This window comes from Chiloscyllium plagiosum, unplaced genomic scaffold, assembly GCF_037043375.1.
Source record: "Chiloscyllium plagiosum isolate Xiang-an unplaced genomic scaffold, Cpla_swu_hap1 HiC_scaffold_9, whole genome shotgun sequence".
Classification (NCBI taxonomy): domain Eukaryota; kingdom Metazoa; phylum Chordata; class Chondrichthyes; order Orectolobiformes; family Hemiscylliidae; genus Chiloscyllium; species Chiloscyllium plagiosum.
The window spans coordinates 42,337,448-42,358,343 of NW_028270147.1; the positions used below are offsets into that span (position 1 = coordinate 42,337,448).

At 39.6% G+C, this 20,896-nt stretch overlaps 1 protein-coding gene across 7 annotated transcripts in view; it reads left to right on the forward strand.

The window, feature by feature from the left end:
• The window catches only part of mast2 (microtubule associated serine/threonine kinase 2), a 412,521-nt gene that overhangs the window by 21,243 nt on the left and 370,382 nt on the right, over nucleotides 1-20,896 (forward strand). For 5 of the 7 annotated variants that reach the window (XM_043699133.2, XM_043699131.2, XM_043699132.2 and 2 more), the window contains exons 2-3: nucleotides 12,373-12,523; nucleotides 19,425-19,555. In XM_043699133.2, the coding sequence (XP_043555068.2) occupies nucleotides 12,373-12,523; nucleotides 19,425-19,555 (282 nt within the window). The remainder of the gene's footprint in view (nucleotides 1-12,372; nucleotides 12,524-19,424; nucleotides 19,556-20,896) is intronic. The other 2 variants (XM_087990577.1, XM_087990578.1) reach the window with 1 other exon arrangement.

Genomic DNA, 20,896 nt, shown 5'->3' on the forward strand with positions numbered 1-20,896 from the left:
ACTGTAATCTGTCTGATGAAACAGAGCTGACTTTGTTGCCTTAGCAAAGAGTCTATATTGATGGATGGATTTAACTTGTACTGGAATCTGAGTTGGTGACCTTGTTCTAACTAAAATATTTTAAGTAGAACCTGTTGAATTAGCTGTGTTTGGTTTGAGTTCTGTGTCCAGTTCTGGTCACCCAGTAATAGGAAGTATATTATTAAGCGAGAGAGTTCAGAAGAGATTTGCCAGGTATGGAAGGTTTGAGTCCTGAAAGGCTGGGACGTTTTTTTACTGGAGCTGAGGCAGTGAAGGTGTTCATGTATTCAGCCTTTCTCCTGTCTGATATGTGCTGTTCATGTCTACATGTTGTAGAGTGCACTGAGGATGCAGGTTTGGTGTTCTTAGTCAGGTCATTATTGTTCCACGCAACCTAACTCAGCTTGGACATAAGAGCTGCAACCTTTGAAATAAATGTGTTGATTTTAATATCAAGTGAGATTGCTGGTGATTTTCGAGATTAGATATATGAAGCTATCAACAATCACAGGCATCCCGTTATCATTGCTGAATATTGGTATGGTAATATTCTGGACCATGACATTGATTTAACCACTGGCATCAGTAAGCCAAACTATTCAGACATTAGAATCTCTCTTTTGCTCCTGAATGTGTTCTTCAGTGTGGAATTCTTGTGTGACATCATCAGTGTAGAACAGCTGAGTGTACTTTTGTTTTGCATCATCACTTGGAATTATAATCTCCTTAGCCTTAGTGTTAAACTTTGTTGGATTGTGCCCTTATGAATTGTCTAGTGATGGTTTTCAATCACAGTGCCATTACCTTGATGCAACAATTTTCTTTCAGTGGCAGGATGGACACTGGTTTTGGAAAGAATCAACTATAATAGTGTCAGTTTGGGAGATAATGGTACATTACTCCCCAAAATCAAATTCACCCTGAATCTCAGTATCATTGTAATGACAACAGTTTTGAAGTGGAAGAGTGAGAGTAAAACCAAATGTGACGTGAGTTAACACAGTGGACAGAGTTGGGAAGTTGGATGACCAGTAATTTACATGGAACTGGGGATAAGGGAGCAGAAGGTAGATTTTCTGAACAATCTGGGGAGGTTGTTATTGTGAAAGGGGGGGAATGGTAGAAATGACTGAGGCATTTAAACAAACTCTCTCAATCTTTGTAATAAAACCAAACTGACCTAAGTAGGGTGAAGAGATTGTGTATTTGCCCACCTTTGCTTTGTATGAACAGTATCACATCTGAGTCAAAGTCTTGGTGTCAATGTGAGCAATTAATTTATACTGTTTGAAGTTGAAACCCTAATTTTTGTATTTTGCTTTGCCAAGTTTGAGACTTTGATATAATCCAGCAGTTTTGAACCCCTCTCTGTCAGGCCAAATATGAATCATCTCCAATAAACAAGAATAGAAAGCAAGCTAAAGTTAATGGTTACAAAGGCTGCGAGGCTACTTTTGCCCTAAATTATTTAGGAAAAACAGAAGGTTGTGATTTTATAAGATGTAAACTGATCTTGAGCTAGATTACATGTGACATTACTTGATGTGTGTAGTTGTCTCGTGCATTGGCTCAAAGGATACAAATTGTTGATTGACATAGAGAAAATTACCAGGCCCTGCTAATTGAACCTGCCTCTACCGCACTTTGAAGCAAAGCATTTTCAGATTCCACTGCTCCATGAAAACGTTTTTCTTGGTGTTCTCATTGGTTGTTTTGCCAGTTATGTTGAATCTGTGCCCTCTGCTCCTTGATCATTCCACCAATGGGAACAATCTTTCCCAACCTACTTTGTCTAGACCTGTCATAATTTTGAATCCTTCTATAAAATCTTTCGTTCAACATTTCCAAGAAGGATAGTCCAAACTTTGCCAATTTATCTGTTCTCAAGCCTTAACTGTAATCTCTTCTTTGCTAAATTGTGGTGCCCTATCCTGGGTATTGTACTCCAGTCAAGGCTGGGCCAGCATTCTAACCAAGCTTAACATGGCTTCTTTGCTGTAAACTCTCTGTTCTTGTTGATAAAGCTGAGGATGCTGCATGTTTTATTAATCACTCTCTGAATCTCTATTACAATGATAGGACTGATTGAGCAGTTGCTGCAACATGGATGTTCAAGCTATTTAATTTGCCTGTTGACAAATGCATAATCTTTTTCTACTTGATAAGCATTTACTTACTTTGTCTTCAACCTGAAATCAAATTGTTGGCAACTGATGTACTGAATAAGCAAATTGACATCTTGCAAGATTCCTGAAAAGACTGCATACTTTGGAAACTGAGCATCTGGAAAGCTAATGTTAACCATCTTTTTATGAATGGACATTAGTGCTCCTTTTTATCTGATTTTCTACTGTGCAATCTATGAGCTGTGTAGTGGCAGAAGCAATTCATGTAAGAATTAAGAGCTCTTAAAAATCCATTAAAGGTGAAGACAGTGCAGCAGCACAGTATCATGTTTGTAATTCTTTAAGCGTTGACACCAGATGTGATATTGACTGCAGTTGCTGAATATATGATTTAGGACAGTACAAACGTTTTTTGGATGCTACTGCACTGGTGTATGATAAACAAGGCACGGAATAGAAGCTCTGCTGCAAATCGCAAATAATTCTCATTTCTCAGAAAATAAGCATGACAAAGTAAAATGAAACAGGTAACAATTTTTGTTTTAATATCCTTTTTTAATTTGTTGATGCGACCTCTGCAATAGCAGACATATTTATTAAAATACACGATGGTTGATCATTTGGAATCTAAAGGCTTTTAGTGCAAACTGTTCTGGTTATAATGTCTTAATCAGTAAATCTGAAGACCCGTTATGAGAAGCTGCATTTTGGTGCAGTGATTGTGTTAAGTCATTATTTTATTATGATTATTACGTGTTATAATTTTTTTCACTTTCTAATGGTAGATATTCCAATTTTGAATAAGTATCTGGAACATAATTTCTTTGACCAATTAATGTTTGTTTTGTAGCTTCCAAGACATCAGTATTTTCTCTTCTATATCTTGAGTCCCTGATTGTTGTTCTATTAAGAAAGCATGAGAAAATTAGAAAGCTAATAGTGCTCTGTGTTTTGTTTCAGGTTCAGTTGTCTTTAGAACTGCACTGCTGTAGAAAATAGTCAAATTAAGCTGTTTATAATGTTACACTGCAGTGTTTAGCATCCTATACCATACACCATGATGTGAAAGTACCTTTTATCCAGGAAGAGCATGAAATATTTCACAGCTGAGGGCTGAATGATTTTGAATTAAATTCTGGAATTCATTCCAAGTAGTTGAATAAATACACATTTTTGTTTCATGGAATTATTATGTTGATTTATGAAAACCGTTGGAGTCTTTCCTTAGATAGAAAAGTGGGGTTGAATTACTTAATGTTTTTGAACTAAATATTGACTGAAATTCATGTTCAAATTGTGTTAATCAGGATAATGTTGTAAAACAATGAAATGAGAGTCAATTCATATTGTTTCAAAATAGATGGTTAGTGTAGTCTGAGAGTCGTGCTTGCTATTTGGTATATTCTGTACATTTTAGTCAAGGTTCAGCCTCCAAGATAATTTTGCAAACTAAAATTCAATTCAGTTTCTTGTACCAAGCTTTCATTTCCTGTCTTAGTTATTGGTGTTTATTGGTTTTTGCTTGTGGTTACAGATGAGCATATGTAAAAGCAACATTTCTTGTTTTGAGTTGTGGTGTTTTCAATTGTTTGGACGGTTTTCTTCTGTACAATTGGTTCCAAAGCTGCTTTTTACACAAAGTCCATTTATTCGACCATTGTGTCCTACTTCTTTCATGTTGCTTCCACAACTCTCTGGATAATCAAGTGCACATGAACACAAGAATTAGAAGAAGTACATTTTAATTATTTTAATCACCAAGGGTGGCACGTGGTTAACACTGCTGCCTCAGAGCGCCAGGGACCCGAGTTCGATTCCAGCCTCAACACAGACATTCTCTCCATGTCTGTGTGGGTCTCCTCTGGGTGCTCCGGTTACCTCCGACAGTCCTGGGATATGCAGGCTAGGTGGATTAGCCATAGTAAATGTGGGATTATAGGAATAGGTAGGCAGCTGGGTCTGGGTGGGATGATCGTTGGAGGGTCACGGCTGATTTTGATGGGCCGAATGACCTCTTTCCCCACTTAGGGATTCTATGATTCTAAATAGCCCATTTGGCCTCTCAAATTGCTCTGCCTTTTAATAAGTGCATGGTGTTTCTTCAGTGGCCTCCACTCCACTTCCTTGGCTATTCTGATGCCCTTTAAGTTCCTTGTTAGCCAATGACTAATCTACCTCTGCCTTAAAATGCATTCAGAATTACTCAGTGATCACAAAGCCGTTTGATCTCATGTCCTGATGTCTCCATAATAGTCAGTACTTTGGCCATGAGAGATTATTTCTCTACTTCCCTTGCTTCTGCAACTCCTCTCCCCACCCCACCCCCCATAATGCTTGACTTGAGATGAAGTCCAAGAAACTGATCTTTGAACCCCATTAAGATTCACAATCACATTTGGTTGCATAAATAAGATTTTGATTGACTGTGTCCTTTTGAATCGATAAAAGACTTGTACCAAAGAAATCCATATATCTTAGAGGATAGTTATTGACAGTCAGATGGCTCTGCTTGTGAGTATTGTATTGTATTGTATTGTATTGTATTGTATTGTATTGTATTGTATGGCAGTGCTTTTGATTTTATAATTGGAAATGCCTCATGATTGTGGATGGCTTTTTTCCACTCTGGTTTGATTGTGATGTGGCTGAATGGCTGTTATGACTGAATGGCTGTTATGACTGAATGGCTGTTATGACTGAATGGCTGTTATGACTGAATGGCTGTTATGACTGAATGGCTGTTATGACTGAATGGCTGTTAAGTATAACATGTGATTTTCAGACTCCACGAACATGTGGGAGGAGGATTGCAATTTGAAGGGCTGGGTGGATAAGTTGTTTGGAGGTTTGTGAGTTCAGATGAATGCCCCTCTGTGTTTTCAACAGTCTCTGTGCATTCCCGAATGAATCTTCCCAATTTTACTTGGTCAAAATCATGGAGTCCTATAAGGTGGCCGAGATGCCTCCCATCTTCAGGACTGTTTTGAGGACATTGTTGGAATATTTCTGCTGTCCTTAAGAGTGTTATTTTGCTGCAGATGAGTTCTAAGTTATTTAGGAATTGGTGTCAGTTAAAGTGTGACATGTCCTGCCTAGTGCCTCTTTTGACTCGAGAGAGGCTGCTGTGTTGCACTCTTTGTAGGATTTGAAGATACAGTAAAGGCACCCGTGGTGATGCTTTTCCACAGTACTTTGAGGTGCCTGCTTTTGGTTACTTATATCTCCAAAGCATATAGGAGCACCAGCGATTACTGCTGCTTAGTATGCCATGATCTTAATCAAGCATTTTAAATCTTGAGCCTCAAATACTCCCCCTCAATTGGCTGAATATGAAGTTGGTACGTTGGAGCCGATAATGGTTTTCACCATCTATTTCAGTATTTGTTAAAAGGTGTTATTGTAGTCCCCAGTGGGCTATCAGTTATGGCATAGATACAAGTTGATATTTAGTATTCAAAATTTTAAATTTTTGTTTGTATCTGTCCAGTGAATATAGAAGTTACGAGTTCAAGTTAGTACATTGTCTATGACTATTGCTCATCTCATTAGCCTCTTTTGTGCCATAAACCTTCAACAATGTCTGAATATTTTGAAGAAGTGTCAATGGACCTGAAACATTAACTCTGATTTCTCTCCGCAGATTATGCCAGGCCTGCTGATATTCTCCAGCAATGTCTGTTTTTGCCTCTAAATATTTGTTTGCTCTGACTTTGAATTGATAAATGCAGCAGGAATGATTTCAGTTCAAATTCTAGGTAAAGCTACATTATCAGCTTTTCTGCAGGTTTAGTCTGTTCCACTCCAAGAAGGCCCAAGTGGCTGAAGTGGTAAATAGCAGGAGCTTTATTAAGGAAGTATTTGCTCTATAGGCAGCAAGATTAGACTAACCCAAAAATGGACAATGACTGTCATTATGGCACGTGATTGGACTCTTAAAGTGACAGAGCACTATACTTATCAAATACAAAACAAAGCCTCTTTCTTTCTTTCTTTCTTTCGTTCTTTCGTTCTTTCGTTCTTTCGTTCTTTCTTTCTTTCTTTCTTTCTTTCGTTCTTTCGTTCTTTCGTTCTTTCGTTCTTTCTTTCTTTCTTTCTTTCTTTCTTTCGTTCTTTCTTTCTTTCTTTCTTTCTTTCTTTCTTTCTTTCTTTCTGTCTTTCTGTCTTTCTGTCTTTCTGTCTTTCTGTCTTTCTGTCTTTCTGTCTTTCTGTCTTTCTGTCTTTCTGTCTTTCTGTCTTTCTGTCTTTCTGTCTTTCTGTCTTTCTGTCTTTCTGTCTTTCTGTCTTTCTGTCTTTCTGTCTTTCTGTCTTTCTGTCTTTCTTTCTTGAAATGAACGTTTGCTTATGTTCTTGGCATAGAACATAAAAATATGCAAGTGGAGCCTAAAAACATGGGTCATCATTGAAAATTCAGTGATGCAGGTATAGATCGATAATCCCAGAGGTCCACAAAATGGACAAAATGTTTCTCCTGGATTTGAAAACATTGGGAATTAATATATGTATGTTTGAATCATTGAATATACATTAAAACCATTACATTAAGCAAAACAAGCTTGGGATTTGTTTTTTGCTCTCAAAAGAAAAAGACTGAGGAGTGGCCTGATAGTTCATTGAAGTAATGACTGGTTTGATGGGATAGTTGGTAGATGTATTAAGGTCCTGTGGTACAGTGGTTTTGTACTTAATAAGATAAGAGCACATAGTGTGAGAGGTAGTCATAGATTCCATACAATCCATGCAGTGTGGAAACAGGCCATTTGGCCCAACAAATCCACACTGACCCTCCAAAGAGTATCCCACCCCAACCCATTCCCCTACCTTATTACTCTACTCTACATTTTACTCAAATAATGTGCTTAACTAACACTCCCTGAACATCATGGGCAATTTAGCATGGCCAATTCACCTAACCTCCACATCCTTGGACTGTGGGAGGAAACCAGAGGACCCGGAGGAAATCCACGCAGACACTGGGAGAATGTGCAAATTCCAAACAGCTGAGGCTAGAATCGATTTTGGAAAGGTAAATCAGGGTAGAATATACTTAATGGCAAGGTCCCGGGGAGTGTTGCTAAACAAAGATAACTTGGAGTGCAGGTTCATAGTCCCTTGAAAGTGGAGTCACTGATGGACAGGATAGTCAAGAAGGAATATTGGTATGCTTTCCTTTATTAGTTAGAGCATTGAGTATAGGAGTTGGTAGGTCATGTTGCGGCTATAAAGGACATTGGTTTGGTCACTTTTGAAGTATTGCGTGCAATTCTGGTCTCCCTCCCATAGGAAGGACGTTGTGAAACTTGAAAGAATTCAGAAAAGGTTTACAAGGATGTTGCCAGGGTTGGAGAGTTTGGGCTACAGGCTGGGACTGTTTTCCCTGGAGTGTCGGAGGCTGAGGGGTGACCTTTTATAGAGGTTTATAAAATCGTGAACAACGGTTTCTCAATGAACTATATAGTCATTTTACAGGGAGGAGCACCTGGATAAGGCATCATACATGTTGATTGTAATTATCACCCAATTAATAAGTATCAATAGCAGAGACCAAGCCCTTTACTGTGATACAATGAATGTTCTTAACCTTGGTAACTGGATTCATACAATGGATACTTGTTAGCTGACCATGCATACTAAATGCTTCCGATATTATTAAATAGCTGTACAGAATGACTGACTGACTGCTTTTCCACCTTGTTAACCCATTACCCTTGCCTCCAGTACCCCATTGTTAACTGTAAGTTCTTATCTGATCTGAGTCATGCTCAGCTGAATCTCTTGTTTCACAACACTCAGAATTTAACTCTTTCCCTGCCTCCTTATACCCTTTTTAATTCTCAGGGGAGTCCAGAATGAGAGGGCACAGGTTTAGAGTGAGAGGGGAAAGGTGTAAAAGGGACCTAAGGGACAACATTTTCATACAGAGGGTGGTATGTATATGGAATGATTTGCCAGGGGGAGTGGTGAAGCCTGGTACAATTGCAACATTTAAAAGGCACCTGGATGGGTATATGAATAAACAAGGGTTTTGAGGGATATGTGCAAAATGGGGCTAGATTTATATAGGATATCTGGTTAACATGGATGAGTTGGACTGAACGGTCTGTTTCTGTACTATGCATCTCTATGACTCTATGATTTTAACCTGGGTCCCTGGCACTGTGAGGCAGCAGTACTAACCACTGACCCACTGTGCCACGCTGGTATATTAGTATATTAGCAAAGATTGAGAATTGGCTAATAGAACAAAGTGTTTTGGGGTAAGTGGGCATTTTTAAATACTTGTAAGCATTTCTTTATTTTTCAAATCAGTAAAATGTTAATTTTTGGATAATTTGAAATGGACACAAAATTTAAAACATGCTTAAGGACAGCAAAAAATGAAGCAGAAAAAGTAATTGCAATAATTCATCTTCAATTAAAATATAGATTTCATTATATTAAAATATAGACTAATTTAAACTTGTGTTAGTTGGGCTGCATCCTAGGATATTAAAGGAACGAGGTCCAGAAAAAGTGGATACACTGGTAGTAATATTCCAGGATTCCTTAGATTCTGGAGAAGTCCCAGAGCATTGGAAAACTCCAAAGGGATCATCCTTACTCAAAAATCAAAGGAGACCTGAAACAGCACCTGTAGGCCAATTAGCTTAATGTATGTCATTATGAAAGTGTTACAGTCAATTATAAAGAATGTAACAGTTCAGCAGTTAACGTTTTTACTTTATATACCTGTTGTTAGTTTGCCCTCATTAACATTCTGTGATCCAGACTGGTGCCAGAACTGTCCTTCACTGACCTTTCTCCCTCCTTCTGTAGCCCTGATACTTGTGTCATATTGTATTATGTCTTGTCATGTCTCTTTGTTTATATGTGAATTTTAAGAAAGTTTTGGAGTTTAAGTTATAGATTTATAGCAATTCAACTTGTCTCCTTTTTTTTTCAACCAATGTAGTTATTCTCTTGATAATCGAAAGAGTGTATAATTTTTTAACCTGAATTAGGCGGTTTGAATAAATTACCTGATTGCCCAATTTTACCAAATTTTCACATTTGTAATTTTCCAAAAATCATTAGATTCTGGAAGAGTACCGGAGGATTGTACAACTTCTAATGTGACATCCCTGTTCAACAAGGGAGGGAGGCAGAAGTGTGGGTAGCTACAGGGAAATTTAGCCTAAAATCTATTGTTGGAATCAATTATTAAGAAAGTCTGAGCAGAACATTTGGAAAATCATTATCTAAACAAGCAGAGTCAGATGGCTTCATTAGAGGGAATTTGTGATTGCCTAATTTTGAGAGTTTTTTTGAGAAAGACTCAACAGGGTGTATAGAGAGTAACCAGTTGATTGTATTGTATTTGAACTTCCAGAAGATATTTGATAAGGTACCTGACAAATGGATAATCATAACTCAAGAGCCCATGGTGTTGGAGGTAGTATTTTGGTGTAGATCATGGGCAGGAAACTGAGTGTTAATAAGGGATTCTTTTTCACCTTGGCTATCCGTGACCAGTGGTTCAGTGCTGGAACCACACTGTTCACAATATATACTAATGACTTGGATAAAGGAAGTGAATGCAGTATAGCCAAATTTGCTGCGCGAGGGATACAACAGGTCAGAGGGCAATTTTGGTAGGTTAAGTCAGTGGGCAAAAAGTTGGCAAATGGAGTACAGTGTAGGAAAATGCAAAGTTGTTAGGGCATAGAACATAGAACATTACAGCGCAGTACAGGCTTTTCAGCCTTCAATGTTGCGCTGACCTATGAAACCGGTCTGAAGCCCACCTAAATTACACTATTCCGTTTTTGTCCATATGTCTATCCAATGGCCATTTAAATGCCCTTAAAGTTGGCAAGTCTACTACTGTTGCAGACAGGGTGTTCCACGCCCCTATTACTCTCTGAGTAAGGAAACTATCTCTGACATCTGTCCTATATCTATCACCCCACAATTTAAAGCCATACCCCCTCATGCTAGACATCACCATCCAAGGAAAACAGCTCTCACTGTCCACGCTATCTAACCCTCTGATTATCTTTATATGTCTCAATTAATTGACCTCTTTACCTTCTTCTCTCTAATGAAAACAGTCTCAAGTCCCTCAGCCTTTCCTCATAAGACCTTCCCTTGATACCAGGCAACATCCTAGTAAATCTCCTCTAAACCCTCTCCAAAGTTTCCACATCCTATCTATAATGCGGTGACTAGAACTGTACGCAGCAATCCAAGTGCGGCCACACCAGAGTTTTGTACAGCTGCAGCATGACCTCGTGGCTCCGAAACTCAGTCCCTCTACTAATAAAAGCTAACATACCGTATGCCTTCTTAACAACCCAATGAACGTGGGTAGCAATTTTCAAGGTTCTCTGTATGTGGATACAGATCTCTTTGCTCATCTATACTACCAAGAATCTCACCATTCGCCCAGTACTCTGCTATCCTGTTACTCGTTTCAAAATGAATCACTTCACACTTTTCCACACCAAACCCCATTTGCCACCTCTCAGCCCAGCTCTGTGGCTTACCTATGTGCCTCTGTAATCTGCAACATCCTTCCGCATTGTCCACAACTCTACCGCTCTTAATGACATCCGCAAATTTACTAATCCTTCTATGCTCTCATCCAGTTCATTTATAAAAATGACAAACAGCAGTGGAACCAAAACAGATCGTTGTGGTCCACCACTAGTAACTGAACTCCAGGATGAACATTCCCCACCAACCACTACCCTCTGTCTTCTTTCTGCCAGTCGATTTCTGATCCAAATTGTTAAATCACCCTCAATCCCATGCCTCCATATTTTATACGATAACCTGCCACGGGGAACCTTATCAAATGCCTTACTGAAATCCATATACACCACATCAACTGCTTTACTCGCATCCACCTGTTTGGTCACCATCTCCAAAGAACTCAATAAGGTTTATGAGGCATGACCTACCCTTCACAAAATTGTGTTGACTATCCTTTCTAGATGATAAATCCTATCTCTTATAACTTTTTCCAACACTTGACCGACAACGGAAGGCTCACAGCTCTGTAATTACCAGGGTTGTCTCTACTACCCTTCTTGAAAAAGAGAACAACATTTGCTATCCTCCAGTCTTCTGACACTATTCCTGTAGACAATGACAACATAAAGATCAAAGCCAGAGCCTCTACGATCTCCTTCCTGGCTTCTCAGACTCCTGGGATAAATCCCATCCAGCCCAGGGGACTTATCTATTTTCACACTTTCTAGAATTAATTTTGGAAGAGAGAATTGAAGAACAGAATATTATTTAATTGGGGAAAAACTGCAGAAAGCTTCAACACAAAGGGACAAGGAGGTATTTGCATATGAAATACAGCTAGCTAGCACACAGGTGTAGCAGGTATTCAGGAAAGCTAATTAAATGTTGGCCCTTATTTTAAGAGGGTGCAGTATAAAAGTTGGGAAGTCTTACTCCATCCGTATAAGGTGCTGGTGAGACCACATCTGTAGTACTGTGGCCCCCTTATTTAAGGAAAGCTATCTCATTTCTTTGGAGTTCAGAGAAGATTCACGAGGATGATCCCTGGTATGGATGGATTGTCTTATTACCAAAGATCAACAGGTTGGGACTCTACTCCCTGGAATTTAGAACAATGAGAGGTGATCTCATTGAAACATACATGATTCTTAAGGGGCTTGGCAGGGTAAATCCCATGACAGGAGACATCCTCTCAGCAGAGAGTCATAGAGAATAAAGGGCAGACAATTTAAGACTGAAATGGGGGAATTTCTTCTCTCAGATGGTTGAGTGTCTCTGGAACTCCTTGACACAGAGACTGGTGGGAGCAAAATCCTTGTGCATACTTAAGACTGAAATAGACAGATTTTTAATCAGTAGCGGAACAAATGATCCTACTAAATGGCGGAACAGGCTTGAGGGACGTAATGGCCTACTCCTGTTCCATTTTCTCATGCTTTTATGGTGGTGACTCTGCAAATTGTGACGATTGATTTCCAGCACATTACTCTAGGGTGTTATGATTTTTGAATGCATTTTATTTTTAAAGAAAAGTCCTACTTTTCTCCACAAAGTTCAAGTCTGGCCAGATTCTGCATTTCAAATGTATGAAATCACAAGGGATTATCCAACAATGATTGAACATGTCGTGAATAAACAACGTTTATTGAATTGGTTAATATTCTTAAGATTAACTTGAAAATTGAATTGAAAAAATATTTTTTCTTTTTAACAGGCGGAGCATTCTGGATCTTCTCCATTGTTCTTCAGGAAATTAAGTAATCCTGACCTCTCCTGTTCATCAGGAAAACTCTCAAAACTCCAGCACCAATTTGGTGACGAAGATGGCAAACTTCGAAGAGGGAGCTTTGGTGGTGTACTGGGAGGTGAAGAGTTGACATGTTATTAAATATTCTATTTCTTAAAAGCTTAATAGAAAAACAAAAGTTGTCAGGCATGTTGAAAATTCATTCTAAGATTGATTAATAAAACACTCTGAGGCTTACTGTCTGATGCCAATAAAATCTCAACTACTGATGTAAAAAAAACTTGGCTATGAACTGGCCGTTGCTTGTTTTGGTATTTAAATGTCCAGTAATACCATCATAACAGCTAATCCTTTTGGGGGAAGCCTGCATCTATAATACAGACCACACAACTGAGAAATGTCATGTCACAAATTTTTAAAAGACAAACTATCCTTAGTTTATATATTTTCTTGTGCCACATTTTACATTGGTAGTAATTTTAAGCCTTCAATCTAACATGATTCGTGTAACTTGTAAAATACTGATATGTCAATCTTGTTCTCTCAAAGAGTCATACAGCACAGAAACAGGCCCTTCAGTCTAACTCGTCCATGCTGACCAGATATCCTAAATCAATCTGGTCCTATTTTCCTGCATTTGGCTCATATTCCTCTAAACCTTTTTATTATTCATGTTCTTGTCCAAATGTCTTTTAAATGTTGTCATTGTACCCGCCTCTCCCACTTCTTCTGGCAGATCGTTCCATACATGCACCACCCTCTGCATGAAAAAGTTATCCCTCAGGTCCCTTTTAAATCTTTCTCCTCTCACCTTAAACTTATGCTGTCTAGTTTTGGACTCCCTTACTCTGAAGTAAAGACCTTGGCTATTCACCTTATCCATGCCTCTCATGATTTTATAAACAGCTGTAAAGGCACCTCTCAGCATCTGACGCTCCAGGGGGAAAAGCATTCTAGCCGATCCAGCCTCTCCTTGTAATTCAAACTCTCTAGTCTTGGTAAAATTCTTGTAAATCTGTTCTGCACTCTTTGCAGTTTCATAACAACATCTTTCCTATAGCAGGGAGACCAAGACTAATGCAATTCTCCAAAGTTACTGGACTGTAGTAAAGCACCAGCTGATTTGCTACATTCTATAGGAAAGAAAATATTCCATTCTTACCCAGTCTGATTTCATGTAACTCTAGGTGTAAAGAAATGTGCTTGACTATGAACTGCTCTCTGAAATTGCCCAACAAGGCACTCAGCTATATCAAACTGATCCAGGAAAGTCAAAAAAAGAATAAATCCAGAATGTTCACTCTGCATCAACCTAGATGTCAGAAAAGATAAATGCACATCCCACCCGATTGGACAGTTGGTCTCCAAGGTTGGATTTCTTAACATTTTGAGGACTTGTGTCACGATCATTCAAATGCGTTCTTGAAATCAAGAACAGTCAGTGTCACTTCATCTCCTGAAATCAACTCTTTATTCTTGTCCACACTTGAATCAACATTATATTAAGGTCTGATGTGAATGGCACTTTCAGGCTCAAACTGACGATCAGTAAGCAAGTAGCTACCACATGAAGTGTATCGATTGTCAACACTTTGCTGGTATTAAGTGCTGGACTAATTGGGTAGTGATTGGCCAGATTAGATTTGTTCTACTTTTGTGGACAGGATATAGCTGAGCAATTTTTTATAATGTCAATTAGATGCCAGTGTTGTAGCTGCACTGGAACAACTAGGCAACAGGCACAATCAATTATGAAAAACAAGCCTTTAGTATTTATATGCTGCTGGGGTCCATAGGGTTTGCCAGTCCTTCAGCCATATCTTGATATCATTTGGAATAAATCGAATTGGCTAACCAATCGGTCTTCAGATGGATCAACTGCTTGACACTTCAAATTGAAGATGACTGTAAATGCTGCAGTTTTGATTTTTGCACTGAGGTGCTGAGTTCCACTAACACTGAGAATAAGAATGTTTATGAGCCATCTCCTCCCCTTTATTATTTTAATTATCCACCAACACTGAAGACTAGATGCAGTTGGATTGCAGAAGTTTGAGCTCATCTAATGGTTGTGGGATCATTGAACTCTATCTACAGTTTCTGCTGTTGAGCACTGATATAGTTGTCCATTGTAGCTTCAGCAGGAAACCCCTCACTTTTAGTTTCTTAGATATGTATGTGCTGCTTCTGCAATCCTCATTGATTCACTGTTGACCTAACTTGTTTAAGGTCATGATACAATGATGAATGAGCCCAGCACTGAGGTACTAATCACTCAAAACCAGCTTTGCTGGTTGAGATATACCTTTTTCTATGCATGACATCAGACTCCTGGAGCAATTGTTTTACCCAGAACTTGATTGTGACAAGATTTTTCCAGGAGTTTTATATCCCAGTTCAATGTTTCAATTTGCTCCCCATCCTTTTCCATAATTGAGTGATCCAATCGCTTGACACAATCGGGTCTTGTCTTGGCTCAATGTTATCTTTTACTCTGTAGATCTTGCTTAACATGTTGAGTATAATCAGCATTTATAGAAACATAGGAAACATTTGACCCTTTGAGCCTGTGTGGCTGTTCGTACAATCTCTGTATCCCATACACCTCGATCCCTTTACCCAATAGGGGCCACATCCAACTCCCTCTTGAATATATCTAACGAACTGGCCCCAACAGCTTTCTGTGGCAGACAATTCCACAGGTTCACAATGCAGAAGAAATTCTTCTTCTTGTTAGTCCTGAAAGGCTTACTCCTTATTCTTAGACTGTGACCCTTAGTTCTGGACTTTCCCAACATCAGGAACATTTAATGCTTCTAGCCTGTCTAGACCCACCAGGATTTTATATGTTTCTATGAAATTCCCCCAATATTCTTCTAAATTCCACTGGCTACAAGCCGAATCGATCCAGCCTTTCTTAATCTGTCAGTTCTGCCATTCTGGAAATCAGTCTGGTAAACCTTCACTAGGCTCCCTCAATAGAAAGAATGTCCTCCCTCAGACTAGGGGACCAAAACTGCACACATTACTCAAGGTGTGGCCTCACCAAGGCCCTGTATAACTGTAGCAAGGCATCCTTACTGCAATAGGAACTGCCTAGGAACCCTCCAACCATAAGGAATGAACTGCGATGACTCCTGTTTCCTCATTTCCCCATCCCCCACCTTGTCTCAGTCAAATCCCTCAAACTCAGTACCGCCTTCCTAACCTGCAATCTTCTTCCTGACCTCTCCGCCCCCACCCCCACTTCACCTTGACCTCCTTCCACCTATCACATTTCCATCGCCCCTCCCCCAAGTCCCTCCTCCCTACCTTTTATCTTAGCCTGCTGGACACACTTTCCTCATTCCTGAAGAAGGGCTCATGCCCGAAACGTCGATTCCTCCTGTTCCTTGGATGCTGCCTGACCTGCTGTGCTTTTCCAGCAACACATTTTCAGCATCCTTACTGCAATACTCAAATCCTCTCACTATGAAGGCTAGCATGCTTGGTGGCAAATTTGAAGGAATTTGGGGGCAATTTACATGGCCTATTAAGCTGCCATTTCCACCTTGAAATTTCCAATTGTAAATCCAAGCAAGAGACATTGTCTTGGACACCAAACAGGCAACATCCAGGAAGGTAGTGGGAAAGGGAGGGGCCAAATCAATCCTGCGAGGGTCCTATGTCAGTTTACTGTGACTGCTGGCTGATCTGTGGAAAGTTGTCTGGCCACAGGTCTTTGCAGACAAAGAAAAATTGACCTCTTTCGAGGACATATTGAGGTTCCCATTCTTTCAATCATGAATGAGTTGGCAGTTCCTACCTCAGTTGCATGGCTGTCCAGTCTTTGGAGCCTTTCATTAAAAATATATTTCAAATGTATTTGTTCAGGCTTCCTATTTGAACCCCACCCTTCTAGGGACACTACCACTGTACCATACGCTAAGTCCTCTCTTTGTCATTAATTGATGTGGCTGTTTGGAAATCTAGCTTATCATGCCCACGAAATGTGGGGTTGGGACTTGGACTGATTTTAGGTTTATTTTAGGGCAGTTATGAACATGTTCAGTCCTCTATGCTCAAAAGAAACTGTGGAGGACCTATAAATACTTGGAATTCCAACATGTAGCCTGTAGGTGTTTGAACCTGACATATGCTACTGCACTTCCATGATGTAACCTTGCCTTTTCTTCACCTCAATCTTGACTCTTAGTTAGGAATGAAATTTTGATTTCCTTATTATTTTCTTGGAGTGCTGGGTAGTTAAACAAAAAAAAATGAACACAAGAAAGAACATAAGATTGGAGAAGTTTGGGACTCTAAATACCAGTGCAAGAAAGCGTGGTGGATTGGATGAGTTCTGGCTAGCTATTGCTGCTTGTGAGTGAAAATTCTTTTGTGCTAAAGTTGAGCTGTGACATGACAGGAAGGGTGTAAGTTAATTAGGTTCTTGCTTTTCTTAGTAAAACCACCAATAAAGAGACGTTGGGATAAAGCAGTTTAACTTATTTTCTAACCAACCTGGTTAGAGATGTTATTATACTCCTAGAGTCTTACAGCACGGAAACAGACCCTTTGGTCCAACCACCCCATGCTGAACCTCATCCCAAACTAAACTAGTCCCACCTGCCTGCTCCTGGCCCACATCCCTCCAAACCTTTCCAATTGATGTACTTATCCAAATGTCTTTTAAAAGTTTTAATTGTACCCACATGCACCACTTCCTCAGGAAGTTCATTCCGCATGCGAACCACTCTTTATGTAAAATAAAAAATGCCCCTCATGTCTTTTTTAAAATCTCTCTTCAATCATCTTCTCAAATATGTGTCCCTACTGCCACAGCTTGGACACCAGACAAACCATGTCTGCCAGCATTCTGTGATCATCTCCAGACATGGACCTCGTGCTGTTCCCTGTGAACCTGGAGCAAGGCAGCCCCTTTCTTTCAAAAAAAGGTCAGCAGGAACTCTGTGCTGTTAACATTCTCTGGATAGCAAACACCGAATCATGGCCCTGCTCCTCAGCAATAAGCAAACTGATGACCTTGCATTGTCAAGATAACAAAAAAGAGACTGCGAAATTTGCAGTGTGCCCAGCAGCTAACCAGGGATAGCTGATACAAAAGAACTACGCAACAGTGATTTTATTCGTTTATAAGAAAAGTTATCCCAGACACTGCTTAAACTTGCTGACCAGTTCCAGCGTGAAGACAAGTTTACTGACAAGAATCTTGGGTATTGTGAGTGACACACTTCTGTTATCAAAGCACAATTATTGAGTTTGGAGGGAGGTCCCTTCCAGAGCTCATTGTAACAATGGGCCAGGTACCTGGATGCTGTCATTTGAGTACAGGCTCTCTCTGCACTGTAGCCCTCAAGGTCCAGGCTTTGTCTGCTAATTAGTCGAGCTGTAAATCAACCACCACGGATCTTCAAGCAAACAGAATCCTCCTTTGTGTCACATTTCAATGACATGAGAACATTATTGTGCACACAACTCAATTTGAAATTGTGAAGCACACTAAAAAAGCACATAGAAAGGGATCACCCCTTGTCTCAGGACAATTTGGTAGGTAATAATCGGAGGGAAGGATTCCTTCAAGAATGTGTTAGCTGGTTCCCTCTTCTCAGAGGCCAGTCTTTCATCTTCCAATTGGGAGCTGTAAGGTAGGTCATTTCCCCAGTTTTAGAAAGCGCACATTGACCCCAGCTTCCAGTCTCTGGGGGAAGGAGGAGGGTGTGCATTAGTCATTGTTTGTGCCTATGGGGCAACGATGGTTGGCAGTACATAGCAAGGCTGGCTGGTTAGAAAGTCTCCCATTGTCAAATGGACCTTTGGCCACTTCCATTGATGAGATTGAGCTTTCACCTAATCTTGTGCCTTTCCCGTGCCCCCTTGTTTGTCCTGCCTCCTCCATTCATCTTTCATACTAAACCACCTAATACATACAGAACTCAAGAGCCACATATCAACAAATAGCGAGAGGATTTGAATACAGGAGCAGCGATGACTTGCTGCAATTGTACAGGGCTTTGGTGAGACCACACCCGTAGTCTTGTATGTGGTTTTGGCTTCCTTTTCTGAGGAAAGATGTTCTGGTGATGGAGAGAATGCAACAAGGGTTTATCAGACTGATTCCTTTTGCCCGAAACATTGATTTTCCGGCTCCTCAGATGCTGCCTGACCTGCTGTGCTTTTCCAGCACCACTCTAATCTTGACCCTGATCTCCAGCATCTGCAGTCCTCACTTTCACCTGCCTGATTCCTAGGATGACAGTACTGAGTTATAAAGAGAGATTGGATCAGTCAGCTCTATATTTTAACACAGGACTAGACAGGATAAATACAAGGAGGATGTTCCCAATGATTTTTCATTTGATTTTTGATTTGATTTGGTTTGTTTATTGTCACGTGTGTTTTGTACAAAATATAGTGAAAAGTGTTGTATAGTGTCACCACTCTCCAGCACAGGGACACAACCACTGTACCACAAGAGGGCCCTGATAGTTTAAGAGAAAAGAAGGGGAGGGGCGCGAAGAACTGAGGGGGAGGAGGGAGAGGGGAAAGGAGGACAGGAGGGAAGTCATGGCCTCCTCCTTCTGTGTCTTATGCTCTTTTATTCTTAACCCTGATCTCCTATTTTTTACATGTCTTTTGTGATGGAAAGACAGGAAACTCGACCCAGTGTGAGTGTGTGCAGGACAATTTAAAAGACTATGTCATAAGACAAGCATCAAAATTATCAATGAACAATATATTTAAATGTACTGATTTAACATCAGAGCTGAAAATGTGTTGCTGGAAAAGCGCAGCAGGTCAGGCAGCATCCAGGGAACAGGAGAATCGACGTTTCGGGCATAAGCCCTTCTTCAGGAACCCTGAAGAAGGGCTTATGCCCGAAACGTCAATTCTCCTGTTCCCTGGATGCTGCCTGACCTGCTGTGCTTTTCCAGCAACACATTTTCAGCTCTGATTTAACATCAGGCCTTTCTTAGATTTGTAGTTCTCTGAACTAAGTTTCATATTCTCTAAACCAGGTAAACATTTGCTGCCTCTTTCCAGTAGCAGTGGATTATTGATATGTCAGGTGTCTGGAGAATCTTCCAACTTGGTACGAATGAGAAATCAAAACTTAGGACAGTCAGCTCCATCCCTCACTGCTGGCATGGTAAGTCCAGATTAATTGACAGTGACGTTGAAAAATACTTCCATTGTTAAAGTTATGCAGTATGTGTGTCTCAATTTTGTTATTGCACGTAAAGCACAAAAGAGCTCCAATTTAACTATTTAGTGATTAATGGTGATAGGTATATTTGAAAAAAAGTTTATTTTTGGTAAATTCTATATGGACTTACTCGTGTATAGGTCACATTTTTGAGACTATTTTCAATTGAGAGAGCTGACTAATACACGGCACAAGTTTTGAGCGGCTGAAATTCATGTTGTGTTCAAAATACTGTATTATTAGCAAAAGGTGATTTGATTGCACAACTAATCCCAGGAAAAGAAGAAAAACACAGTGAATTACGGTAAATGTAATTACTGGACAAAAGCAAGAAACTGGTTTGAAAATTTAACATGTCAAAGATTCATTGAAATCCTGCAAAATTATACTGTTCAACATTGTCATATCCTGGCATAGTGGCAAAATGAAACACTTATTAATTTCTGAATGTGTAAGCGTCTTGAACTTTCTTGCCAAATTCTTCGGTTTCCCTCCCTTTTACTTCTGTATGTTATGAACCTCAACAATATTAACAAGTTTGTCAAAGAATTAAAGATATACTGGTATGTAGCTAATATATCTTACTTTTATTCAGATATAATGGCACAGCTAAAATGATTAACTTTTTAACGATATTAACTTGTGGATGTATAGTGAACAAAGTGTGATAAGTACTGATAGACGTAGTACTGGTCTGAATGAATGAATGAATCAAAACGGATTGTGGTAAACCAAGTCCAGTAAGTAGAGCTATGAATGAATGAATAGAGACGCAATGTAGCAAACAAAGCGATCAGTAAGGTTACCGGTATGAATGAATGAATGCAATTTTGTATAATTGGGTTAATGGGAAGTTAATGATATAGTAGGGTCTACTTATGCATGAGCTATATAGAAAATACCAGATGCTTTGGCCAAAGGTAAGGGATTAACTTATACGTGAGATCGACCTATACACAAGTATATATGGTAAATTGATGGTGAGTTTTTTTACAGATATCATCCCCACGGCTAAACAAAGGCCCTAAACAATATGGCCAATATATCTGCGTCAATGTAGTTCAAAAAGGGCTGCCATGTTCTATAAAATAATTCCATTTTGTGGTGCACCATATTCAAAAGGAAGTCAAAGATATATATTCCATGACTATCCTATGCCAATTTGAAAGTCCTGGGGGACCTTCGGATACCCAATTCAGTAAGATGCTTTTCCTCGCCCAAAAGGAAAGGATAGTGAAAAATTCCCTCCCGTATGTATCCAGAGAGGGGAAATTAGGGGAGGCC